Source organism: Drosophila grimshawi, unplaced genomic scaffold (assembly GCF_018153295.1).
Source record: "Drosophila grimshawi isolate 15287-2541.00 unplaced genomic scaffold, ASM1815329v1 contig_1377, whole genome shotgun sequence".
NCBI lineage: Eukaryota > Metazoa > Arthropoda > Insecta > Diptera > Drosophilidae > Drosophila > Drosophila grimshawi.
Window position 1 is genome coordinate 7,987,815 of NW_025062900.1, and position 21,857 is coordinate 8,009,671.

At 42.8% G+C, this 21,857-nt stretch overlaps 8 protein-coding genes across 10 annotated transcripts; 2 read left to right on the forward strand and 6 right to left on the reverse strand.

Annotated features, from left to right (window-relative positions):
• Window positions 1–195: 195 nt before the first annotated feature.
• Window positions 196–3,737, reverse strand: LOC6561666 (interference hedgehog). 2 transcript variants are annotated; one of them, XM_032736522.2, is made up of 3 exons: window positions 3,510–3,737; window positions 1,600–3,156; window positions 196–1,532 (listed from the first exon to the last, which is right to left on the reverse strand). In XM_032736522.2, exons 2-3 carry the CDS (start codon window positions 3,137–3,139, stop codon window positions 406–408), a joined length of 2,667 nt encoding a protein of 888 aa, XP_032592413.1. In that variant the 5' UTR covers window positions 3,140–3,156; window positions 3,510–3,737; the 3' UTR covers window positions 196–405. The 2 variants fall into 2 exon arrangements, with proteins under 2 accessions (XP_032592413.1, XP_001988805.1); XM_001988769.3 differs by having other exon boundaries at window positions 197–1,532; window positions 3,499–3,737.
• Window positions 3,738–4,015: 278 nt separating this feature from the next.
• LOC6561665 (YEATS domain-containing protein 4) lies at window positions 4,016–4,990 on the reverse strand. Its single transcript, XM_001988768.3, has 2 exons — window positions 4,391–4,990; window positions 4,016–4,327 (listed from the first exon to the last, which is right to left on the reverse strand). The coding sequence occupies exons 1-2, from the start codon at window positions 4,914–4,916 to the stop codon at window positions 4,170–4,172; spliced, it is 684 nt and encodes a 227-aa protein (XP_001988804.1). The 5' UTR covers window positions 4,917–4,990; the 3' UTR covers window positions 4,016–4,169.
• Window positions 4,991–5,445: 455 nt separating this feature from the next.
• Window positions 5,446–10,871, forward strand: LOC6561663 (cohesin subunit SA-1). Its single transcript, XM_001988766.3, has 10 exons — window positions 5,446–5,593; window positions 5,660–5,975; window positions 6,094–6,267; window positions 6,333–6,632; window positions 6,709–7,142; window positions 7,205–8,040; window positions 9,227–9,585; window positions 9,657–9,947; window positions 10,008–10,548; window positions 10,616–10,871. The coding sequence occupies exons 1-10, from the start codon at window positions 5,517–5,519 to the stop codon at window positions 10,675–10,677; spliced, it is 3,390 nt and encodes a 1,129-aa protein (XP_001988802.1). The 5' UTR covers window positions 5,446–5,516; the 3' UTR covers window positions 10,678–10,871.
• Window positions 10,872–11,033: 162 nt separating this feature from the next.
• Window positions 11,034–11,971, reverse strand: LOC6561662. Its single transcript, XM_001988765.2, has 3 exons — window positions 11,705–11,971; window positions 11,461–11,634; window positions 11,034–11,391 (listed from the first exon to the last, which is right to left on the reverse strand). Exons 1-3 carry the CDS (start codon window positions 11,960–11,962, stop codon window positions 11,221–11,223), a joined length of 603 nt encoding a protein of 200 aa, XP_001988801.1. The 5' UTR covers window positions 11,963–11,971; the 3' UTR covers window positions 11,034–11,220.
• Window positions 11,972–12,586: 615 nt separating this feature from the next.
• On the reverse strand, window positions 12,587–14,611 carry LOC6562148 (zinc finger BED domain-containing protein 4). Of its 2 annotated transcripts, XM_032736510.1 has the most exons (4): window positions 14,366–14,611; window positions 13,745–14,290; window positions 13,316–13,684; window positions 12,587–13,257 (listed from the first exon to the last, which is right to left on the reverse strand). In XM_032736510.1, exons 1-4 carry the CDS (start codon window positions 14,594–14,596, stop codon window positions 12,655–12,657), a joined length of 1,749 nt encoding a protein of 582 aa, XP_032592401.1. In that variant the 5' UTR covers window positions 14,597–14,611; the 3' UTR covers window positions 12,587–12,654. The 2 variants fall into 2 exon arrangements, with proteins under 2 accessions (XP_032592401.1, XP_001988800.1); XM_001988764.2 differs by having other exon boundaries at window positions 13,316–14,290.
• A 166-nt stretch (window positions 14,612–14,777) lies between these two features.
• On the forward strand, window positions 14,778–16,846 carry LOC6562147 (mini-chromosome maintenance complex-binding protein). Its single transcript, XM_001988763.3, has 3 exons — window positions 14,778–16,032; window positions 16,106–16,349; window positions 16,411–16,846. The coding sequence occupies exons 1-3, from the start codon at window positions 14,804–14,806 to the stop codon at window positions 16,792–16,794; spliced, it is 1,857 nt and encodes a 618-aa protein (XP_001988799.2). The 5' UTR covers window positions 14,778–14,803; the 3' UTR covers window positions 16,795–16,846.
• A 421-nt stretch (window positions 16,847–17,267) lies between these two features.
• On the reverse strand, window positions 17,268–20,712 carry LOC6562146 (alanine--tRNA ligase, cytoplasmic). Its single transcript, XM_001988762.2, has 3 exons — window positions 20,613–20,712; window positions 19,381–20,396; window positions 17,268–19,323 (listed from the first exon to the last, which is right to left on the reverse strand). Exons 2-3 carry the CDS (start codon window positions 20,373–20,375, stop codon window positions 17,415–17,417), a joined length of 2,904 nt encoding a protein of 967 aa, XP_001988798.1. The 5' UTR covers window positions 20,376–20,396; window positions 20,613–20,712; the 3' UTR covers window positions 17,268–17,414.
• A 139-nt stretch (window positions 20,713–20,851) lies between these two features.
• On the reverse strand, window positions 20,852–21,765 carry LOC6562145. Its single transcript, XM_001988761.3, has 2 exons — window positions 21,528–21,765; window positions 20,852–21,458 (listed from the first exon to the last, which is right to left on the reverse strand). Exons 1-2 carry the CDS (start codon window positions 21,644–21,646, stop codon window positions 20,906–20,908), a joined length of 672 nt encoding a protein of 223 aa, XP_001988797.2. The 5' UTR covers window positions 21,647–21,765; the 3' UTR covers window positions 20,852–20,905.
• Between the last annotated feature and the right edge of the window lie 92 nt (window positions 21,766–21,857).

The following is a 21,857-nucleotide window of genomic DNA, read 5'->3' on the forward strand; positions in this document are numbered from 1 at the left end:
TGAATAAAAGTTCTTGTACAAGCGTCTCCAAGAATATATAACAGCTAGATTTTTTTTCCGAAAAGTCAGCAAATTTTATTGTCTTTTTGCTTTTACAAAACTATGAAGCTATCAGTACAAAATTTCAACTTATATCAGAAAATGGAAGACTAACTATGTTAAGTGTTAACACTAAACTATTAAAATGCATTTCAGAGCTAATTAAATTCCACATAAATATATGTAAGACATATAAACTAAGAAGTAGAAATCTTATTAAGTACTTTGAAGCTAACATTTAAGTACAAACGTTTTAAGTAAATGTCATTCGAGTTTTTAAAGTAAAAAAAAACAGAGGTAGAGGAAAAGCATACATCAGGATATACATGCATCTATACATATGAACATAGACTAAAGATCACGAGTTTATACGCCAACGCTATTTAGGCTGCCCGAGGAAAGATTCTCCGAGCGGCTAGACAAACGGGCGCGTTTGAGTATTACACGGCCAGGCTTATTCGACGCCTGCAGACGGGGACTGTCCGCGGTGGAACCATCTGTTGGCTGATTTAGATTGTTATTGTTGGTGCCAGAGCCGGCGCCGCCACCAGCAGCAGCGGCACGTTCCAGCGTGCGCTGTGAGCGACGCAGCGAAGAGGATGACATGCGTGCCATTCCGTTAAAGCCTAACGCTTCGGCATCGTAGACAACGGGCGGACGTTGAAAGTAACTCATATCATTGTCCTGTGTGTCCTTCTCCTCGTGCTGCTGCTGTTGTTGTTGCTGCTGCTGCTGTTGCTGCTGTTGTTGCTGTTGCGCCAGCGGATTCAAAGTAATGTGCAGATGTCGCGTACGTGGCTTATTCGGCGAACAAGTGTTCAACGGCACAAAGTCTTCGCGAAGTTCGGCCAATCGTGGTTTGTTTTGTTGGTTGGTGCCGCGAGAGCTTCGTCGCCGGCACAGACACAGACAGGCGCTGACCACGAGCAACACCAGCAACGCACCACCGCCAATTGTCCCGGTGAGCAACGGATTCAAGTTGAACGTTTCATTGTGACTGGGCGTCGTTGTGTCCATTGCATGCACAGCCGGCTCTGTTGTTGTGCTCACTCTGGGACGCTGTGTCCGTCCCTGCTTGAGAGCACTAAATTCGGAGGCGGCAACGGCGCTAAATGATTGCAGTTTAAATTCGTAAATGGTCCCCGGCTCAAGGGCAGAGATTTGAAAGCTACGCGACTTGGCCCCATCTATTGTGGCCTTTAGATACTCCCCAGCCGATGCAGAGGGGCGATAATAAGCATAGTAGCCAGATATTAAATCCTCATCGGCATCGCTGGTTAGATCCCAGTGGAGAACGACAGCCGTCTGCGAGTACTCCTCAATGTCCACCAGCGACGGTACAGCCAATGGTGCCAGCGTTGCGCCACGCTGCAAAAAGAACTTGCCGGATGTGTTGCTCTCCTTGTTGTCGTTGTTCGAATAGACGGCCATGATCCGAAAACGATATCTGCGATCCGGTCGCAGACCCGTCACCGATGACGTAAAGTTCTTAACTGCAAAAAGAAATTTGGAATCGTTCATGTCGAGTATATGCAAGAGGTAGTTGAGTCGCATGCTTACCCGCTCCGTAATCGTTGCGCTCCTTGCCGTATGGTATATTCTCGTTGGTTGTCTGCCAACTCTTGCCCGTACCCGTTAGCATTCTGTACTGCACCTTGAAGAACTTAATGGGTAAACCCTCGTTGGGCATCACATGCCAACGCAGCATCACAGACTCATCCGACAGACGAGTGACATTCGGAGCCGATGGTGGCACCATTTGTGTCTGTTGCTTCTGCTTGCGGCCGAACATATGCTGTTGAGGTCGAACATATGCCCGACTCCCCCCACCACCATCACCAGTTTGTATTTGTGTGGGATTGACTTGGAGGATGGTGCCAGCACTGTCCTCGCCGAGACTATTCCGTGCAAAGCATTGCACATAACCAGCGTGTCGCTTCTGAACACTCTGCAGGATTAGGATACCATTTGAACCCGGATTCGCTTTGCTATCGTTGGCGCTATTGTTTCCATTGAGCAGCCAGTAAATCTCTGGCTCAGGTATGCCAGTGGCAACACATTCCAATTGCATGGCTTCGCCCTCATTGGTGAGATTGGCGCTGGGAGCGAGCACAATACGAGGGGCCTGCTGCACCAGCAGCTGAATGGAGTGCTTCAGTGCTGGCCGTATGCCATTGTCCAGATAACATATATAGGTACCACCATCCAGCGCCTGCAGTTCATTTATTTGCAGACCATATGGCAGGACACGTGTGCGATTATTTTTAATGGCGCCGGGCACATTGGGACTGCTCCAGATAGCCGTCGGCGATGGACAGCCCACACCGGGACACAACAACAGCACAGATTCACCAACCCTGGCGACTTTAGTGCGCACACGTTGTCCATCGAGGAGATGAGGAGCTGTCGCTGGCATCGCCTCCGCAGACACTTGCAGTTCCAATCGGCTTGGCAACGCCAGACGTACTCCCGAAGCGGTATTGGTTGCCACACATCTGTAACTGCCGCTGCTCGCCACGGAGACGTTGGACAGGAGCAGCGTACCATTTGAGTCACTTAGCGTAGATGCTGCCGGCAACTCAATATCATTATAATAAAAGCTCCAGCTGGGCGCTGGATTCGATTCGATGTGGCCGCAATGCCACTGAACAGTATTGCCGGCTGTAACGCGCCAATGCGCTTGATTGCCCTTGAATCCTTCGTCGCCGCCGCCGCCGCTCAACGCGGCCAGCTCCAAGCGAGCCGTAGTCGAGGTGACTGCGAGCGGTCCAAACCAGGCGACACAACGATATTCGCCGAGCGTTTCAAGACTCACAACGACGCGCAGCTTGGATATATCATTGTCGTGGGTGATGCTTATATTATGATTGCCCGACTTTAGATATCTAAAGCGGGACCGACTCGAGGCGTAACTCCACTCGAAATGCTCCGGCGGCAAACTGGTCTCGCATACGAAAACGACCTCGTCGCCAGGTGGCGCCACCGTCGATTCGGGCGATCGAAGTATTCGCACGCCTGGGTCTGGCGACGCCAAATAAACCGGAATTGCTGCAAGCAACAACGTCAGCAGCAAGCACAAACTGAACCGCGTCAGAGACATTTTATGGAGCGCTGATGCTGTAAATTGAAACGGTGCAAGAATTAACGATTGCAACGCCAAATTTATAAATCTATATAAATAAACATATTCACATCTATAAGTAAACTTTGTTTTGACAAAGGAAATATTAATATTTCTTCATTTCTTTTGCACAGAAGAATACTTTATTAGTGTGTTATTTTTTTTATCTTTCTGGAATTTTGTAGGCTTATCAGAACCAGTTTTTAAAAATTATTACTCATTATTATTATTCATTATTATTCAAAAAAGAGATAAGCAATATTATAGTACTTCGCAGAGACGCCTTTGGCTGCAGACTTTTGTTGTATTTTAAAATGTCCTCGCTTACGCATGCTTACCTGCTGTTTACCTGTTGCGTATTGCTTTTGTCTCGTTTCGTTTTTCTTCTCTTAAAAGGCTCTTTGCATTTGCGCTTGCGCACAGACTGACGCTGCTTTCCTTTGCCGTTCTTATATATTTAATATTCACTCATGATAAGCTCGACAAGTGCTTGCGAGGAACTGAGTTAATCTTAGTTTATTTTTGCTTGTGGTGCACATACACTTAACTTGTACAAATCAACAACATTATTTTGCCATTCGTCATCGAAATTTGATGCTGCGATACTCGACAGAGACGCCTGCTCAAGTGTACTGGTTCACATTCAGCTCACAATCTTTCGACTGGTTCAATAGTTCATTAAGCATGTGTGTGTGTGCGTGTTTGGCACATACCTCTGGCTTATACATATGTGAGAAGTGCATACCCAGGTGGAATTAGTTGAGTGCAGTTACTTTCTGCATTGTACTGAGAGAATTACATATTTCTAACTTTTAAAATTGCGACATACAATTCCACTTAAAATATTAGAAAAAATAAAATAAGTAAAGTTCAGATTTATTATTAAAATCAACAACTATCAATACAAATGTAATATTACTTTACAGCTGATTTATTTTTAATCCGAAGAGAGTTATCCTTAACGTACTTTAGTAAATTTAAATATATTTTAATTTAAATATATAGCGCATTAGGCAGGTGGCTTTTGTACTTTCGCTAGCTCTGCCTTAAATTTCACAATTGTCTCACGAGCGAGTTTTAGCTTATCCTTTAGGGTCACAATCTCTCCCTTAACCTTTTGCTTTACATTGACAATGTTGTCCAGTGTTTTGCACTTTTTCTCCTCAACTGCAATGTGTAAGAGAAGTGTTATATGTTGAAAGATTATAATGAACTAAGGTTTTGATTTACAATCTGTGTCATGGTTAAGCAAGCCATTGGCACTTTGTTCCGAAAGCAGCAGATAATGCTGCATAATTTGTGTGGGCTCTTGGAAAACAATTTCCTCGTATGCCTCAGATACCAGGCCCTTCTTTGTGTCCATCGTTGTCGAGGAGGTCAGCTCACCATCCACAACAGGTGATTGGAAGAGCTTTAAAATGTGATAGCAAGTCACTGGACGTTCAGAGGGATCATTAAAGTAGATCTTAATGACAACCTCAAATTCACCCCATCCAGTCTCTGTGACTTCATAGGGGGGCTTAATCACAATGCGATTGGGATTCGCATAGCTCTCGTGCAGCTTAAAGTGTACTTTCTTCACGTAAATCGACATATCCTCATCATAGTAAGGCTTCAGATAAACCTGCCATTGGTGCGTGTGGCCATCCTCTTCCCGCTTCTTTCCAAATGACCGTGCCTTGTTCCCATAGACAATTGGCTTCACAATTGTCACGCCTTTTAGTCGTCCGCCCGAGTCGCCACCAAAATCAGTCATATTTATTAGTTATAATTGTTATTTGTATCACAATTCCTTTTTGTTATTAATGTGCTCAAAACCAAAACAGACGCTGCTTCTGTTTCTTTCGCTATCGATAAATATACCAAGGCGATGGTTTTTCGCTGTCATCCCTAGCTTTTGCGTGTTTACTTATTACCCTATCAGAACAATTAACATGTCGTGATGTTTGTAACACATCTAAACTGATATTTATATATATTCTTGATTAGCATGGTTGGCAGAGTCAATATTACCATGTCCATCCGTGTGTCTGACCTTTTATAGCATGTAGTGTGTATGAGTTCTAATAGTATATTGTACCAAATTGAGTTCCCAGCGGGCTGGAAGGGTATGCAATCTTTAGGGTGCGTAAATATTCTTTCATTTTCTTCTTCCTAAGAAGTTCTTAGTATTTTTCATGCTATCGATATATCGATATGAAATCGCTATTAGTTTTTGCTTCCATCCCTAGATGTGGTTTTTCCTCAACGCTATTCGCCGTTTTTTCTCTTAGTCGCAGAAACATTTGTTTATTGATAAAAATAAACAAATTAAATTAAATTTTTCGAAAAGCGCCACCTTACTGATAACCACAATATGATGGCTCGGCGCGGGGGAAAGCGCATACGTATGGATGATCCGCCTCCAGCACCAGAATACGACGAACTGCACAGGTAAATAGATTGCAAACAAAAACTAAAAAAAAAACGTATTTAATAATTTTCACTCAATTGGCCCAGTGATGCTTTAAATGAGAGCGCATCTGATGCGGACAGTCCCACCAAACGGATGACGCGGCTTCGTGCTCGGGGTGGCGTTCGCGACAAGCCGCCAATTATCGATGACGACGAGGATGAGTTTTTTGCGCCAGTTTCACGAAAACGGAAAACGCCACAAACTCGCCGACCACCAGCAGAACGTAAGGAAAGGATTGAGCGGCCTCGCAAAGAGCCCGTGGAAAAGGCTAACCACGAGCGCATCGATAATGAACGCGAAATTACCACAGACGAGAACAGCTTATACTACATTGTCCGACACTCGAAGAATCCGATTGCGGTAAGCAAAATAAATGTAAAAAGTTATTGCTAAGCTAATTATAATTTTGTTGTTAATTGGATCGGCTATTGTTACAAACAGAATTACTTAACTAACTAAACCCTCAATTTTAACGCAGAGCATTGTAGACCAATGGATCGAGCAATACAAGTCAAATCGCGAAACTGCGCTCGTCGCATTAATGCAATTCTTTATAAATGCCAGCGGCTGCAAGGGAAAAATATCGGAGGATATAAAATATCCTGTTGATCATACGGCAATTATACGCCGCATGACAGAGGAATTTGATGAGGTAATCAACAATAATTGTTGTACAATAAAAATACGTTGATAAAAATGCAATTTAATATGTTTTAGGAAAGTGGTGAATATCCATTAATTATGACCGGAACGCAATGGAAGAAATTCAAGAATAACTTTTGTGATTTTGTGCAAACGCTTGTTAAACAATGCCAGTATTCCATTATATACGATCAGTTTCTAATGGATAACGTAATCTCATTGTTGACGGGTTTGTCCGACTCTCAAGTGCGAGCCTTTCGCCACACTGCAACACTGGCAGCCATGAAATTGATGACTGCCTTGGTGGATGTTGCCCTCCTTGTGTCAAACAATTTTGAAAATGCAGCTAAACAATTTGAAGCTGAACGTGTCAAGGTAAGTTGACTTGACTGTAATTCATACGATAGTGCAACTTATATCATAATCATCTATTATTTCTTTATTTACGAAGTCCCGCGATCGTCGCGCTTCAGATCGATTGGACTCATTGATGACGAAACGTTCCGAGCTGGAGGAGAATATGGATGAAATAAAAAGCATGTTAACCTATATGTTTAAATCGGTATTTGTGCATCGCTACAGGGATACTCTGCCGGATATTAGAGCCATTTGCATGGCTGAGATTGGCATCTGGATGGAAAACTATCCACAAAATTTCTTAGATGATTCCTATCTAAAATATATTGGCTGGACGTTACACGATAAAATTGGTGAAGTGCGCCTACGTTGTCTGCAATCGTTGCTGCCGCTCTATGATAAGGAGGAGCTGAAGGGTAAACTGGAGCTTTTTACATCGAAGTTCAAGGACAGAATTGTGGCTATGACGCTGGACAAGGAATTTGAGGTGTCCGTTCACGCTGTCAAGCTCGTTATCAGTATATTAAAGTAAGTTTTTAAAGATATTTATATATGTACATTTAAAATTAACAACATAACATATTTCTTAGAATCCATCCGGAGATATTGGCTGATAAGGATTGTGAAATCGTGTATGAGCTGGTCTACTCGTCGCATCGAGGCGTTGCGCAGGCCGCTGCCGAGTTTCTCAATGTGCGATTGTTTCATTTAACCGCTGACATGGACGAAACAAAAACAAAACGGGGCAAATTGCGTCTTCCAAATACGCCGCTAATCAGGGATCTGGTGCAATTCTTTATTGAATCGGAGTTGCACGAGCACGGCGCATATTTGGTGGACTCGTTTATCGATAGCAATGATATGGTGCGCGACTGGGAATGTATGACGGATCTACTGCTGGAGGAGCCCGGCCCCAATGAGGAGCAGCTTGACAACAAGCAGGAATCCACGCTCATCGAAATCATGGTCAGCAGCGTCAAACAATCGGCATCCGGTGAGGTGCCGGTGGGCCGTGCCAGTAATCGCAAGTTCACACTAAGCGCTAAGGAGCTTAAAGCCATACAGGACGAAAAGGTCAAACTAACGGAGCATTTCATTGTATACATTCCCGCCTTGCTGGAAAAATACCAGGCTGATAGCGAGAAATTGGCCAACTTGCTGGCCGTGCCCCAGTACTTTGATCTAAATCTGTATACGACCAACCGTCAGGAGGGGAACCTGCAGGCGCTGCTCGACAAGATCAACCAGGTGATGTGTATGCACACTGGTCGCGATGTGCTTGAGACCTGCGCCAAGACACTGGAATGCCTCTGTGCCGAAGGCAGCGCAACCTACACGCGCTGCAACATTGCTCGTTCCAACATCATCGAGAATGCGGTTAACAAATACAAGGATACCATAGTTGAGTGGCGAAATTTAATTTTGGGTAAGCTAACTGTTTTATATTGTTCAACATCAACATCACTATATGATGCCTTCAAGGAATATAAATTGAAATTCATTTTTCTGCATCGTTCGTTTTTTATTAAGCTTAAAATCTGTTATTTGTTGTCCACCAAATTTATATCTTTTTAATATCTCCTACAATTTCATAGCAGATGCTTGTTGGTCGTATGACATTATTTGAGTCGAATGCCTTAAGTCTATATATAATCTTGTGTAGCCCACTCCAATTTAAACCGCTTACATCCGCGACAGCGTCCAAATTAAACGGCTTGTGAATCATTTTGTTCTGTAGGAAATGGACATATTGACAAAATATTGTAATAAATAAATGTATGTATTTATTTTGAAACCATACCCCAGGATAAACACATTTATCCTTGATTTCATCGATATTAATAATGTGCATTGTCCAGCCTTTGTACCAGAATTGCGACTTATCATACAATGTGATACAGATATCGGGAAACGATATATACACTATTGTTGGTAGCCAGGAACCACGATCAAATCGAAGTAATTGAATATCACACTGAAATTAATTACTTGGATCAATGAAGAAGCATTGAAAATATAATAAGATAAATTACTTGAACGCGATCGCCTGGCTGAATATCCCAGACGTAGGTTAGATTGCCGGAAGCTGCTAGAAATTCCGAATTATACTTAAAGGTCACCTCAGATAAATCGAGAAGACCTTCAATGTTTTTTACGGATCTTGGCTCGTTGGCACAATCGGAGAAGACTCCCTCATTTTCAAAATAGAATCGATATTTAATAGCACTCGATTGATTTAGAAACAAAATCAGAAACACCACAACAAACATGATTTTTTGTTCGAACCACATCTTTCTCACTTTCCACGTATCGTGTTTGGCTTCCTCCTTTGTTGGTTGACGTTTTTATAGAGAAAATTATGATTGAATGACAGCTGTTAATATAAAATAAAAATAAATAATTTAGTCGTTTGTTAGATTGCGCCTATAGTCATGTAATTATGGTAATATAATAATTATAGCCATGTAATATGCGAATCACTGGAATGCTATAATTAATTTGGTAACAGCAAACTTAATGTTCCGCTCAGTATATAATTAATATATATAATTTAATTTTTATTTGTGTTTATATGAAAATCTATACAAAATTAATTCTGATTTGAATTACAGGCGAGGAAACACCAAACGAGGATGATATCTATAACATAACCATAACGCTAAAAGTGTTGTCAATTTTGTATTCGTCGCACAATCTGAACCCGTGGGATCTATTTAAATCTCTGTTCCGTGACGTTGAGGAGGCCCAATGCAAAGATAATGTTGAACGTTGCCTGCCCAATGAGGCGCTAGCCTATTGCATAGAGGCCTGCTACTTCTCGATTAGTTGGGGTCTCTACTATGTCGAGAACGATTGTGAGGCGTTGAATGTGGCTGCAGTTGTTGCCGAACTGCGCAGCTACTTGGACACCTTTATGTCCGCCTGCTTTGAGCTCACACGCGACGGACCCACTGTACAAATTCAAGAAGCTGTACGTATTGTGCATTCTATAACATATTATTATTATTATTAGTAATTTTACAATAAAACGATCTTAAAAAGGCCTACCAGTCCATCTGCGACCTGCTTATCATCTACTCGGATCAATTGGCACGCAGTGAGAGCGAACATATACGCAGCCTGGAATACAAATCGCGAATGGATGAGCATCTTATACTGGACAACTTTGTGCAACATTATGTGTTTTCTCTGAAGCAAGTGGTTGCCCAGGATGAGACACGCATTGAGGAGCTGCATAAAAAGCGCAACTTTCTCGCCTGCTACTGCAAACTAATTGTCTACAACATAATACCAACCATGCGAGCGGCGAGCATATTTAAATACTATGTCAAGGTGCGTTAGTTCAATTTGAGATACAATTTATCCTATAATTATTTTTTTTTTTTTTTGTAGTGCTATAACGAGTACGGGGACATTATCAAGGCAACGTTGGGCAAGGCTCGCGAAATAAACAAAGTCAACTTTGCCATGACGCTACTGTTAGGTCTCATCACCGTATTTAAGAATCTGGTGGAGCAAAGTGACGATGGTGTCGTGTCAAAGAGCTCACAAGAGTTCATCGATCTGAAGGAGTTGGCAAAACGTTTTGCCCTTACATTTGGCTTTGATGCGCTTAAGAATCGAGACTCAGTTGCAGCCATACATCGGGGAGGCATATACTTTGCTGCCAATAAGCAGCCAGACGATCCAGTCCGCGCACCGACACGCCTGCTCTTTCTGGAGGTGCTCAATGAGTTTAATTACAAACTGCTGAAGCAGGATAAGAAGGTTATAATGGCCTTTCTTGACAAAATCATACCACCAGGCATGCCATCGAGCCGTGCCGAGGAGTGGCAGCCGTTGGTCCTCTATCGCAACTCCCTGCTGCACGGCGAAACCGATCAGGCGCCATTGGCAACGCGTCGTGCATATACGCGTAAGCGCATAAATCATGGTAAGCAGTTGGAAAAATATTTTGTACACTTTTACAAAACTTTAACACTCATTGGTTTCTTTTATAGATGAAGATGACGAAGATGAGGAAGATGAGGAAGAACACAATGATCCTGATTATAGAGGCTAAGATCCTCTTTATATATTGTTAATAATTCAATATCTTAGATTCAAGAATTAAGCTTATATATTTTATTTAAGGAAGTAAAAGCATACTGCTTACCATTTAATTTTAAGTTAACTTGCAACAAAATCATTTTCATTGCGAAAACATTTCACACAATATGTCAAAATAAAGTTATGATTTAACAAAATAATAAGAAATTCATAAATCTTGTTTTTAAAATCATCAAATATTTTTTAAACTTTCTATATCCTTGTAGAGCATATATATATATATTCCTGATCAAATGAATACTAGCCGAGTGGAGAGAGAGACGTCTGTATATCTAAAATATTTAGTCTTATAAGTGCAGAACTCCTATAGATTGAAAGTTGAGAAGTAAATAAACTATTGTGGTTAATTGACCTTAATACATATATAATGTTAATGCGTGTAATTACATTTTCATTTGTTTACTGACATAATATCCGACTCCGACTCCGACTCAAATTGTATACGCATCGTTCATGTTTTATTTAGTTTCAAAACTTGTATTTATTGTCTAAAAATTTACATCCGTTCAATTTCTCCTACAATTGCAAAGCAGATGCTTGTTGGTCGTATGACATTCTTTGAGTCAAATGCCTTAAATCTAAATATCATCTTGTGTAGCCCACGCCAAGGTAAGCCGCTTATCTCAATGACAATATCCAGATCAAACGACTTGTGAATCGCTTTGGTCTGTAAGAAATGGACATATTAACAAAACATTGTAATAAATAAATGTATGTATTTATTTTGAAAACATACCCCAGGATAAACACATTTATCCTTGATTTCATCGATATTAATAATGTTCTTTGTCCAGGATTTGTACCAGTATTGCGACTCATCATACAATTTGCTGCACATATCGGCAATAGACAGACTCAGGATTGTTGGTAGCCAGGAACCACGATCAAATCGAAACACTTGAATATCACACTGAAATTAATTACGTGGATCAATGACAAAGCAATTTAAAAGAGATGGAAAATATAATAAGATAAATTACTTGAACGCGATCGCCTGGCTGAATATCCCAGATGTAGGTTATATTGCCGGATAATGCTACAAATTCCATATTATACTTAAAGGTCATCTCAGATAAATCGGCAAGACCTTCCATATTTTTTACGGATCTTGGCTCGTTGGCACAATCGGAGAAGACTCCCTCATTTTCAAAATTAAATCGATATTTAATAGCACTCGATTGATTTAGAAACAAAATCAGCAACACCACTTCAAACACGATTTTTGGTTCGAACCACATCTTTTTTACGTTTGAAATATTCACGTATCGTGTTCTGAATAAGATTTATATTTTGTTGGTTGACGTTTTTATAGACAATAGACAATATTATTAATATAGCCACTGTTAATTAAAAACAAAAATTATTCAGTTGTAGATAGATTGCATCTATTGTCGATAACAAAAAACTGTTGATGCTACGCAATTAATTGTAGCATTCGAATGATTCCTATCAAAGTTTATGTTCAATTCAGTATTTAATTAAAGTTAATTCTGTGTTTGTCGCACAATCTAAACAGATGGGATCGAAATCAATTTTAAATCACTGTTATGTAACATTGAGGAGATCCACGGCATAAAAATTGTTGAACGTGCTTGATAAGGCGATAAACCTTTCCACAATGAACCTGACGATGAAGGCTCAGAATTTATTTGTGTAACCTAAGACTATCTTTTGAGTTTTAAGTTAGCAAATTCATTTCCATTAGGAATACTTTTCAACTGTTATCCTGTTTAAATATTAAAATGAAATTGAATTAACATTACTTAACAAAATATCACATCAATTTATAGAAAATTCACAAATCTAGCTTCTTGCAAATTATTCAACTAATTCAAAATATCAGAAAAATAAAAAAATTAATATATGTTCTTCGCTATAACGTGAATCAGGGTTATGCTTTTTATTTGTCTATTTATTTATGTAAATCATACTAGATTTGATCTTGATGCAGAGCTTCTAGGTTAGCTTTGACAAACAAAATCTTAGATCCATTTGCGGGATACACCTCTAATTTCATATCATTATAGAGCTTTTTAGATGCACTGAACACACGTCCGCTGGCAACACTTGCGGCGGGTATCGATAGATAGCGTCTTACAATTGGAAAAATGTCCCTATATTTAGGATGGCATTTCCACCAACCAATTGGATCGCTTTGGCGCTCAATTTTTGGCTCGGAATTGTACAAATATAGCAAATTTTTCAATTGAGCTTGAGAATTCCACGACGAGGATGCTTCAGTGCAGCTGTTCGATGTAAGCATATTGTCGAGAAATGAATCAATCTTCGATTCGCTTTTTACATTAGAAACCGCTTTCGTCATCAGTTTTGCTGTCTGCCACGGTTGAGGCTGAAGTCCGCATAGTTGAGCCAAGACCTCATCTGTTATCTGCTGCATCTCTTGCTGGGTAAAAAACGCATGCTTATAGCGCGGATCCAAATATGTGGCTATTAGATATTTGATATCTGTGGTTAGTGGGGCACATCTCGATTCCAGTTCTTCAAGCAGCTTTCGGGCAAACGAACAAATGGTCTATAATAAACAGCAGTCATCAGTCGGCAGACTATGTAATTATTATTCATGTACATACCACAGAGGATACAAAGTTGTGCACATCTGTGCGAAGTGAATCGCGTAAGGCGGCAATTAATGGTATTACAGTGGATGCTGTCGATGATGTTTTACACCAGATATTGATAATCTCTTCAATTGGCTGGACGACACGATTACATATCTCAATATCCAGCCACTCATCTGGATAAATGGTCACTAAATTATATTCTTCGGCATAAATTGTGAGAGCGTCTTTCAATTTGAGCAACCGTCGAAATATTGCGATCCAACCAAAGGGACTTTCATCAATTGCCATTAGGGGATTTGAATCGCGATTCAAACGCTTCTTAAGAATGTGCCTTAAGTGATCATATGCCATTTGAGATTCCTCAAAGTGTTTGACAATCTGTTGACATTTTGCATGTAATTGTTTCAAATTGTCATTCGATTCATATGCATATCTCACGCATTCTTTTAACAGATGAACATTGCACTCGACGACAGCACCCGGTGGGCATGTGAACTCGTCCCTGATAACGCAATGGATCTTCTCCTTGGGCAATTGCAGGTCCAGGCTGGCACTCGAAATAATATTACGAATGCGGCAAGCAATATCGTCCGCGTTTCGCTCAAATAAAACATCGCATTTTAAGTAATATTGCTTAAGCTGAAAGTCCGAGGAGATGCCGTGACAAGTTAAGCTGAGCAATCCTTGATCGACCGAATCCCAAGAGATGCTTGTTGCCAGCGTCACCGATTCGAGGATATAAAGTTCTTGCTGCAATTGTGTCTGCATTCGTTGATAGATCTTTGTAGCAATTATATTTTCATAAAAGCTTATCGGCCTAATTGTATATCGCGGCTGCAGCATCTTGATGAAGTTCACGAAACCAGCATCTTCGATCATATAAAAGGAGTAATCATGCCTGGCTATCATTAAAGCCAATTTCTCATCGCTTGCATGCATATCCATCTCACTGTGCCTTTGCATATCATCCAATGGATCTGCATCCTGTCGAAAACCAAAAAAATAAATAAATTTAAATAAAATTAAAATATAATGTTATATTTAAGGATGCTCGTTTACTTGTAAGCTGATTTGGGTGGCTGTGCTTTCATTCATTTCCGTTTTCACTGTGTATTTCATGTCGTTTTCGGAGAGTGTTAGAAATTCAACAGGATGCTTGCTCTTGAGATGATTTCGTAGACAGGTTGTGCCGCGTCCCTTTCGTGAATAGTTGTTGTGACATAGGCAACATATTGCGACCGTATCGCTTTGTTTGTAGAAAAAATTCCAAACTCGACTCTTTTTGCTCATTATTTCATCTGCGGATACTCCGCTTTACATCCGTTCCGTTGCAGCCCTAAATACACTTGTTTCGATAACAATAGAATGTGCGATTGTTTAACTACAGAGTTGCCACCCTCGCCTCACACACATTTCTATCGACTTTTTCCCATCAATTGATTGAGATTTTGGCGCGCACGCGACTCGACCAGTAAATAATAATTTAATTTTTTGTTTATGTGCGCGATGCCTTGCAACATGGATTTGCCCAGCACTCCCGAGGAGCTGGATTTGTTGGATAGTGCCAGCTGGAAAAATGTACTCAATGATGTGACAAAATGGCACTCGATACCTCTGCTAAATCACACGCCTCTGCATCAATTAAAAGATCAGAGCCTGGTGCGTTTTCGCGGCATGGTGCAAGACATGATGGATCCCGAAATCTATTTGGAGCGCTATGAAGTAAAGTCTTCCGATGGTGGCAGACGTCAACAGCCGGGCAAATATCGCGATTGCCTGCGCCTGGGCAAAGATGAGCAGCTTGATTATCAGGCTGAGAGCAATGTGCATGGCGAACGGCGCACATTGTTTGTGGTCTCGGTGCCTGGCCTCAATGGCTGGGCCAAGGAGCACGAAAAGCTATGCAATCCACTCCCAACACATCAAACAGCAACAATAACAATTGGCAATGGCATTAAACGTTCTCTGGACGAACGGGTTGAAATGGAAGTGGATAAAGCAGATGATGAAACCTGCTGCAGCAGTAGCCATTCGGTTAAAAGACACTGCTGCGTGCCTCCCGCTGTAAATAAAGCTGAAGAAAGCAACGCCAGCAGCTGCCCAGCAGTGCTGGGCTCAGATTACCTGCTCAACTCTCCGCTGCCAAGTCGTCCGAGCATGGCTTGCATGGTCAAAGTCTATGAGGATTTCGACAAGTACACCCTAAACTCTCTAATGGATTTTGTTGGTTTTCTGTCTGTGGATCCGGCGCTGGATGCGGCTACTCTGGATGATGATGCCTTGAAAGATGTCGACAGCCTCAGTGAGCTACAGGCTCAGAATCCTTCACCCTTTCTAATACCACGTTTGCATGCCTTTGGTGTCAAGCCGTTGCCCCATGCAAATCCACTGCTTGATCAGAGCTTGAAGCAACCAGCAGAACTGGAGCCAGTAACATCGCAATCTCTGGAGACGGTGCACAAGGATTTGCGCATGTTGCTCAAGCTCTGTTTGTTTGAGGATGATCTGTGTGCGGAGTATCTGCTGTGTCATCTGATCTCCACAGTTTACAGCCGATCGGAGATGCAGAGCATCGGCAAATTCACATTGAACATCTGCAATTTGCCCAAAGATTGCCTGCAGCAGTACACAGTAAAGCTGTACGAGATACTCGAGCTGCTGCTGCCCGCCAGCCACTATTTACCCATGACACTGGACAACATGAATACCGCCTGCTTTGCGCCAAAGTAAGTGAAATTAAACAGGAAGGAGCAAACCTTCTACTGATCCATTTGAATTGAATATTATTGTTGAAAACAGAAAGGATTACGAGACAAATAAGCTGGTGTCTGGAATGCTGCAGTTGGCGCCGCACACACACTTGCTGTTGGACGAGACGCGCATGCAGCAGGGCAAACTGGAGGCGAATGGTGTGCATGCCATACAGCATCTGGCCAATGTGATCAACAATCAACAGCTAAAGTGCGACTTTCAGTATTATCACATTGATTATAATGTTGATATACCTATGTTGGTGGTCAGCGAGGGTCGCAGCATGCTGCCGGTGAGTAGTAACCAGACGTCTCCATGATGATAAACCACTCGCTGTATTCCTATTATTTCAGAGCGACTTTGTGCTGCCGATCAGGGCCGATGTCAAAGCTGTTGAACTCTATGAGGAATCGCTGAAAGCCGCCCTTCACTATTTGCAGCCGGCGCGATTGCAGCAATTCCGCAGCTATTTGACCCTGGCGCGATCCAGTCAGTTTAGTGTTAGTGAGGATCTCACCGAAATGATACAGCTGGACTTTGTAGATATGCGTAAGGCGAATGTGAAGAGTTCTGCCGATGATTTGCACGGTCTTTTGGTCCTATCGCGTCTGCTGGGAATTGCGCGCGGAAAATTGGCGCTGGATAAGGAAACGTGGCATTTGGCCACCGAATTTGAATCGACACGTCGCCAGCGTCTCCAAGCTTTGCCCAAGTCAAGCGTTCCAATGCGCAATTAGCTAATAGATACAAATATACATATATATAAATATTATTTTATCCAAGTTCCAAGTACAAGTTTTGTGTATTATTTGCTTATTGGTACAATATTTATTTTTGCTTTTCTTTATCTAAACGTCGTAAGATTTGTTGAGTTCATTGATGAACCACATAGGTTGATGGTGGCTCCACTCTAATGTGGACCATTTAGTTTTAGACAATGGACTTCTAAGCGTTAGGCATGTTTCTAAGATGGTTCCATTCCAGACTTGAACAATTGTCCACATTTTTGAATGTGCTCTGGAAATCTTAACCTTTGACAACAGCATATAGAAACGGATGGAACAATTAATTGAGGCGGACATGGACATGTTTAGGATGATTTCGCTGGACAAATAAATATAAAAAAAACTGTAAGAGTTTTTGGCAAACAATAGTTTAAAATTTAGTGCAAGTGCAAGTAAAATAAAAAAATACAAAACTCAGCATTTTTGTGAAAAAGATTTTATGAATATTTTATTTATGTTTGTCAATAAGCAAGTTCATTAAGAAATGCAGCAGATTTGACCGTTTGCAACAGTCTATAATATATCGGGTTGTGGTATGAATAATCATTTGAGTAGAAAAATTCAGTTAATATTTAATTCAATTTTGCCTGGGCAAATTGATTGGCCAACTGGACAATCTCGTCGACGCGCTCAAAATTGCTGCCCGAGGCCTGAGCCGACTCGGCTTTGCCGCCACCCTTGCCGCCGAGGATAGAGGAGACATGCTGCACCCATTCGTTGGCCTTCAGACCCTTCTCCACGGCAGCCTTGGGCACCGAGCACAGGCAGAAGATCTTCTTGCTGTCGGCATCAACTGAAACGAACATGGCTGCAGCCTCGGGTAACTGCAGACGCACCTGTTTCAGGGCAGCATCCAGCGCCTTTGTATTGTTGTAGGCCTCCAGTTGGTGGACCAACACCTTGGCCTGTGGCTCGGCCTCGCAGAGTGCCTTGGTGCGCTCCACAACGGTCACCGAGACGGCGGCACGAAGCGCACGCTCCTTGTCATCCAGACTCTTCTTGAGCAGCTTGAGCAGATTGCGCATCTCATCCTTCTTGACATGCGGAATGGTTGCATGCGAGATTTGTTCGGTCAGTTCGACAATTAGCTTCACATACATCTTCGATTCTTTGCCGGATTGATCAGCCTCAATTGTCGCTTGGAGTTGGCTGATCTCCTGCTCAAATGCCTCCGATTTTTTGATAGCTTTCAATGCCTCGGGGCCAGTTAGGGCGACAATGCGACGTATACCCTTGGCAATGGCTTCCTCGCTGCTGATGACAAAGTCCATGATGTGTCCCGAGTTGCGCAGATGGGTGCCGCCACAGAATTCCACAGAGGTTTGCTCGCCAGTCTCAGCGTCGGGCTGCGATTCCAGTCGATCCACTGGCACGCCAAAGGAGATGACACGCACCGGATCCGGATACACCTCATCAAAGACGGAGCGCAAGCCGCGTATGCGCTTGGCCAAAGCCAACTGCGACTCCTTGGCATAGATGGGCATATTTTGATAGACCATGTCGCGTGTAAGTTTCTCAGTTCTGGCCACCTGATCGATGGTCATGGCTGCCTTGCAATTGAAGTCAAAGCGCAGCTTCTCTGGCACCACCAGCGAACCCTTCTGCTCCGTATCCTTGCCCAGCACCTGCAGCAGACAATGATTGAGCGCATGTGTGGCCGAATGATTCTTCATGGTTAGCCAACGACGCTCCACATCGATATGCAGCTGTAACTCATCGCCCACAGCCAAGTTGCCCTCAACGACGCCAATGTGAAGGATGTAACCGCCACGATTGTAAACACGATCCACCAGAAATTCATTTGCCTCATCATTGAGTTTGACGAGCACACCCTGATCGTAGATCTGGCCACCGCTTTCCGCATAGAAGTTCGTCTTATCGAGCACAATGCCCGCCTTCTGCCCGCTGCTAATCTCCTGAACAAACTTATTCTCAAAGCGCAGAGCGACAATTTTACTGGTGCATTCACTGAAATTGTAGGCCGCATCCCGCTCAACGGAAACAGCCTCGTAATTGTATTTAAATGAGTCATCTGTGGAAGGTAAACCCTTCTCCTGCAACTCGGAGATCGCATGCACATCCAGAGTGATCTCATCGATTTTGCTGGCGCCCTTGCCCTGCGAGAGTATATAGGAATTCTGTTTGGCTGCCTCATAGCCAGCCATATCAATTTGCAGCGACTTCTCCTCAGCCATTAGCTGGGTGAGATCAACCGGAAAACCGTATGTATCATAGAGACGCCAGGCCACGTCGCCGGGTATGGTTGTCTGGCTGGTGCCCAGTTTCTCAATAGTGCGATTGAGTAAATTGCGGCCACGTGTTAGTGTCTTCAGGAACTGCAGCTCCTCCTCATTAATAATGTCCATTATGTGCTGCGGATCCTTCTTGACCTCAGGAAAGGCATCGCCCAGCAAATCGACAACGGTGCTCACCAGCGAGGCAAAGAAACCGGGCTTGGCATTCAGCTTTTCCGTTGCGTAGCTGTGCGAAAATATAAATATTAATATGTTAGCTTCGAGATTACCGCTTACTGCTTACCGCACTGCACGTCGCAGGATGCGACGAAGCACGTAGCCGCGGCCCGTGTTATCGGGATTGCCGCCGTCGGCCAAGGCAATGGTTATGGTGCGGGCATGATCGGCGAGAACGCGATAGGCCATATCGATGCCGTCCACATCATCGGCGCCGACACGTCCCTGATAGGCGGGAGCACCAGTGCCCGCCTGGATGGCATCGAAGAGCGGCACAAACAAGTCCGTATCGTAGTTGGAGCGTTTGTTTTGAATGACGGAAACGAGTCGCTCGAAGCCCATGCCGCAATCGATGTGCTTCTTGGGCAGCGGCTTTAAGCTGCCGTCGGATTCGCGATTGAACTGAATGAACACCAAATTCCAAATCTCCAAAACATCGGGATCATCCTGATTCACTAACTCCGGCACGCTCCGTCCACCAATGCGATCAAAGTGCAATTCAGAGCAGGGGCCACACGGCCCCGTTTCGCCCATCTCCCAGAAGTTGTCCTTCATGCTACCGGGCAGAATGTGTTCCGGCTTCAAGCCCAAGTCCATCCAGAATTGTTTGCACTCCAAATCCGGTTGCAAACCACTGGCTGCATCTCCACCAAAATAGGTCACATACAGTCGATCCTTGGGCAGCCGCAGGCGCTCGGTGAGGAATTCCCAGGCCCACGAGCAGATCTCCTTCTTGAAGTAATCGCCAAACGACCAATTGCCCAGCATCTCAAAGAACGTGTGATGATACACATCCTTGCCCACATCATCCAAGTCGTTGTGCTTGCCGCCAGCTCGGATGCATTTCTGCGTGTTAACCGTACGCACCCATTTCGACATTTCGCTGTTCGGATCCGCTGTGCCCAAAAAAATGGGCTTAAACTGATTCATGCCGGCGTTGGTGAAGAGTAGCGTTGGATCATCCAGCGGAATCGTGCTGGAGGAGTGTACATAGATGTGCTTCTGCTCCTTGAAGAAGTCCAGGTAGGCATTGCGCACCTCCTTGGCGGTCATTAGCTTCATTTTGCTGCTTTAATTTGTTAACTGAACAAGAGAAAGGGTTAGTTGTTGTCAGTTGCCACGCAACTTATTTTAGATATATTTATTGTCAATTGTCGATTTGCATGCAATGTGAAAGTGCAAGAAAATTCGATTGAACGTGACATAATTTCACAAACTTAAACATTGTACAATTGCTGTTTTAGTTGACACTTTGTAAACAGTTAATGTTGTATTTGTATTAGTTAAAGTATTACTCACGTTTTCGAGAATTAAATGCGAATGCAGAACAATTTCGTCAACCGACTGCAGCAACGTGTAACGTGAACCGATTTCAATGCTGCAAGTTCCGCTATGAATCAGAATTAGATTGAAAGGGTATGGGTGACTAACTCAAATTATCAAACGCAAGCGTCATCGTCTATCGAGTATAAGTGACATCGATAACTTATCACTTTGGCGCCAATAGCTTCTTTTAAACATACATTTTTGTTTATATATATTTACGCAGATAACAACCCATATACATTTATTGCTTTTATACATGTTTTGTCTTAAAAATCGATTCGTTGTGGTATATCTTGCTGTTCGAGTCTGTGCTCGATTTCCTTCATGCGAAGCATCAAATTAAAGTTCTGCTTTTCCTCCTGACCCGTCAAATACATCGTCACAAACGCCTGTATGGCAATTATGGTGCTCAGAGCGGGAATAATGGGACGCGTGAGCTTCCGATATAGCATAAAAACATCCCGAGGATTCTCCGTTATTGATGGCAGCCGGTAAGTGTAGCATCTGGTGGCAAACATAAATGCAGCAAATGGTGCCAAAATAGTGGGATAAACCACTCCCAAAGCCGATTGGAAGGCGGCGCTGCGCACCTGCTTGCAAACAGGACACTCGCCCAGGGGATCCAGAAGTATTGGTCGCTGTATGAAGAACTTGTGACTCAACATAGTAAATATCGCAGGCACAGCAACAATTGGCAAATAACTTGACAAACGTCCATTTGCCCCAAGCCGTAAGCAAGTGCGATAATGGTTATTGATGTAGGCACCCGTGGCAGCCGCCATGACGCTGAGTATGCCGGGCGCATAGCGCAGCGACCAACTAACAATGAGCACAGAAGACAGAAAAAATTAACGGTTAGATAAGCAGCGGGAAATATATAAAACATACACGTCTCCAATCTTGTCCCAGGACGTAATTATCTTCCACTGGTAACGCAGCGCCTGATCCTCTGTTATGATGACTGCATCCTTTGGCAGTTGCTCCGGCTTGGCGCGCGATAATGCCATATTTTCATTAATAATAAATAAATTAGAAATCCTCAGCAACTGCAAGAATCACAAATCAGCTGTTAACAAATGCCGACACAGTGCTGTAAAGAGTGCTGAACATCGATAATTTCACATTTATACCAAATATCGCTGGTTGATATTTTCTATGTGTCTGCTCAATGGTTAGTGCCCTTGTCGATACATCGATATTTTCACATTAAACAATAAT

What these genes read in the sequence shown, in the direction of transcription:
- LOC6561662 (XM_001988765.2), bottom strand. Translation starts at nt 11,962, where the DNA reads ATGTGGTTCGAACCAAAAATCGTGTTTGAAGTGGTGTTGCTGATTTTG. An exon ending in AGCCAGGCGATCGCGTTCAA is followed by an intron (nt 11,635 to 11,704) that starts GTAATTTATCTT and finishes AATTAATTTCAG; the next exon opens with TGTGATATTCAAGTGTTTCG. An exon ending in ATAAATGTGTTTATCCTGGG is followed by an intron (nt 11,392 to 11,460) that starts GTATGTTTTCAA and finishes CATTTCTTACAG; the next exon opens with ACCAAAGCGATTCACAAGTC.
- LOC6561663 (XM_001988766.3), top strand. Translation starts at nt 5,517, where the DNA reads ATGATGGCTCGGCGCGGGGGAAAGCGCATACGTATGGATGATCCGCCT. An exon ending in GTGGCGAAATTTAATTTTGG is followed by an intron (nt 8,041 to 9,226) that starts GTAAGCTAACTG and finishes TTTGAATTACAG; the next exon opens with GCGAGGAAACACCAAACGAG. An exon ending in TATTTAAATACTATGTCAAG is followed by an intron (nt 9,948 to 10,007) that starts GTGCGTTAGTTC and finishes TTTTTTTTGTAG; the next exon opens with TGCTATAACGAGTACGGGGA.
- LOC6561666 (XM_032736522.2), bottom strand. Translation starts at nt 3,139, where the DNA reads ATGTCTCTGACGCGGTTCAGTTTGTGCTTGCTGCTGACGTTGTTGCTT. An exon ending in GCGCAACGATTACGGAGCGG is followed by an intron (nt 1,533 to 1,599) that starts GTAAGCATGCGA and finishes TTCTTTTTGCAG; the next exon opens with TTAAGAACTTTACGTCATCG.
- LOC6562146 (XM_001988762.2), bottom strand. Translation starts at nt 20,375, where the DNA reads ATGAAGCTAATGACCGCCAAGGAGGTGCGCAATGCCTACCTGGACTTC. An exon ending in ATCCTGCGACGTGCAGTGCG is followed by an intron (nt 19,324 to 19,380) that starts GTAAGCAGTAAG and finishes ATTTTCGCACAG; the next exon opens with CTACGCAACGGAAAAGCTGA.
- LOC6561665 (XM_001988768.3), bottom strand. Translation starts at nt 4,916, where the DNA reads ATGACTGATTTTGGTGGCGACTCGGGCGGACGACTAAAAGGCGTGACA. An exon ending in GCTTAACCATGACACAGATT is followed by an intron (nt 4,328 to 4,390) that starts GTAAATCAAAAC and finishes TACACATTGCAG; the next exon opens with TTGAGGAGAAAAAGTGCAAA.
- LOC6562148 (XM_001988764.2), bottom strand. Translation starts at nt 14,596, where the DNA reads ATGAGCAAAAAGAGTCGAGTTTGGAATTTTTTCTACAAACAAAGCGAT. An exon ending in CCACCCAAATCAGCTTACAA is followed by an intron (nt 14,291 to 14,365) that starts GTAAACGAGCAT and finishes GGTTTTCGACAG; the next exon opens with GATGCAGATCCATTGGATGA. An exon ending in ACAACTTTGTATCCTCTGTG is followed by an intron (nt 13,258 to 13,315) that starts GTATGTACATGA and finishes TGTTTATTATAG; the next exon opens with ACCATTTGTTCGTTTGCCCG.
- LOC6562147 (XM_001988763.3), top strand. Translation starts at nt 14,804, where the DNA reads ATGTGCGCGATGCCTTGCAACATGGATTTGCCCAGCACTCCCGAGGAG. An exon ending in ACCGCCTGCTTTGCGCCAAA is followed by an intron (nt 16,033 to 16,105) that starts GTAAGTGAAATT and finishes TGTTGAAAACAG; the next exon opens with AAAGGATTACGAGACAAATA. An exon ending in AGGGTCGCAGCATGCTGCCG is followed by an intron (nt 16,350 to 16,410) that starts GTGAGTAGTAAC and finishes CTATTATTTCAG; the next exon opens with AGCGACTTTGTGCTGCCGAT.
- LOC6562145 (XM_001988761.3), bottom strand. Translation starts at nt 21,646, where the DNA reads ATGGCATTATCGCGCGCCAAGCCGGAGCAACTGCCAAAGGATGCAGTC. An exon ending in TGGGACAAGATTGGAGACGT is followed by an intron (nt 21,459 to 21,527) that starts GTATGTTTTATA and finishes GCTCATTGTTAG; the next exon opens with TTGGTCGCTGCGCTATGCGC.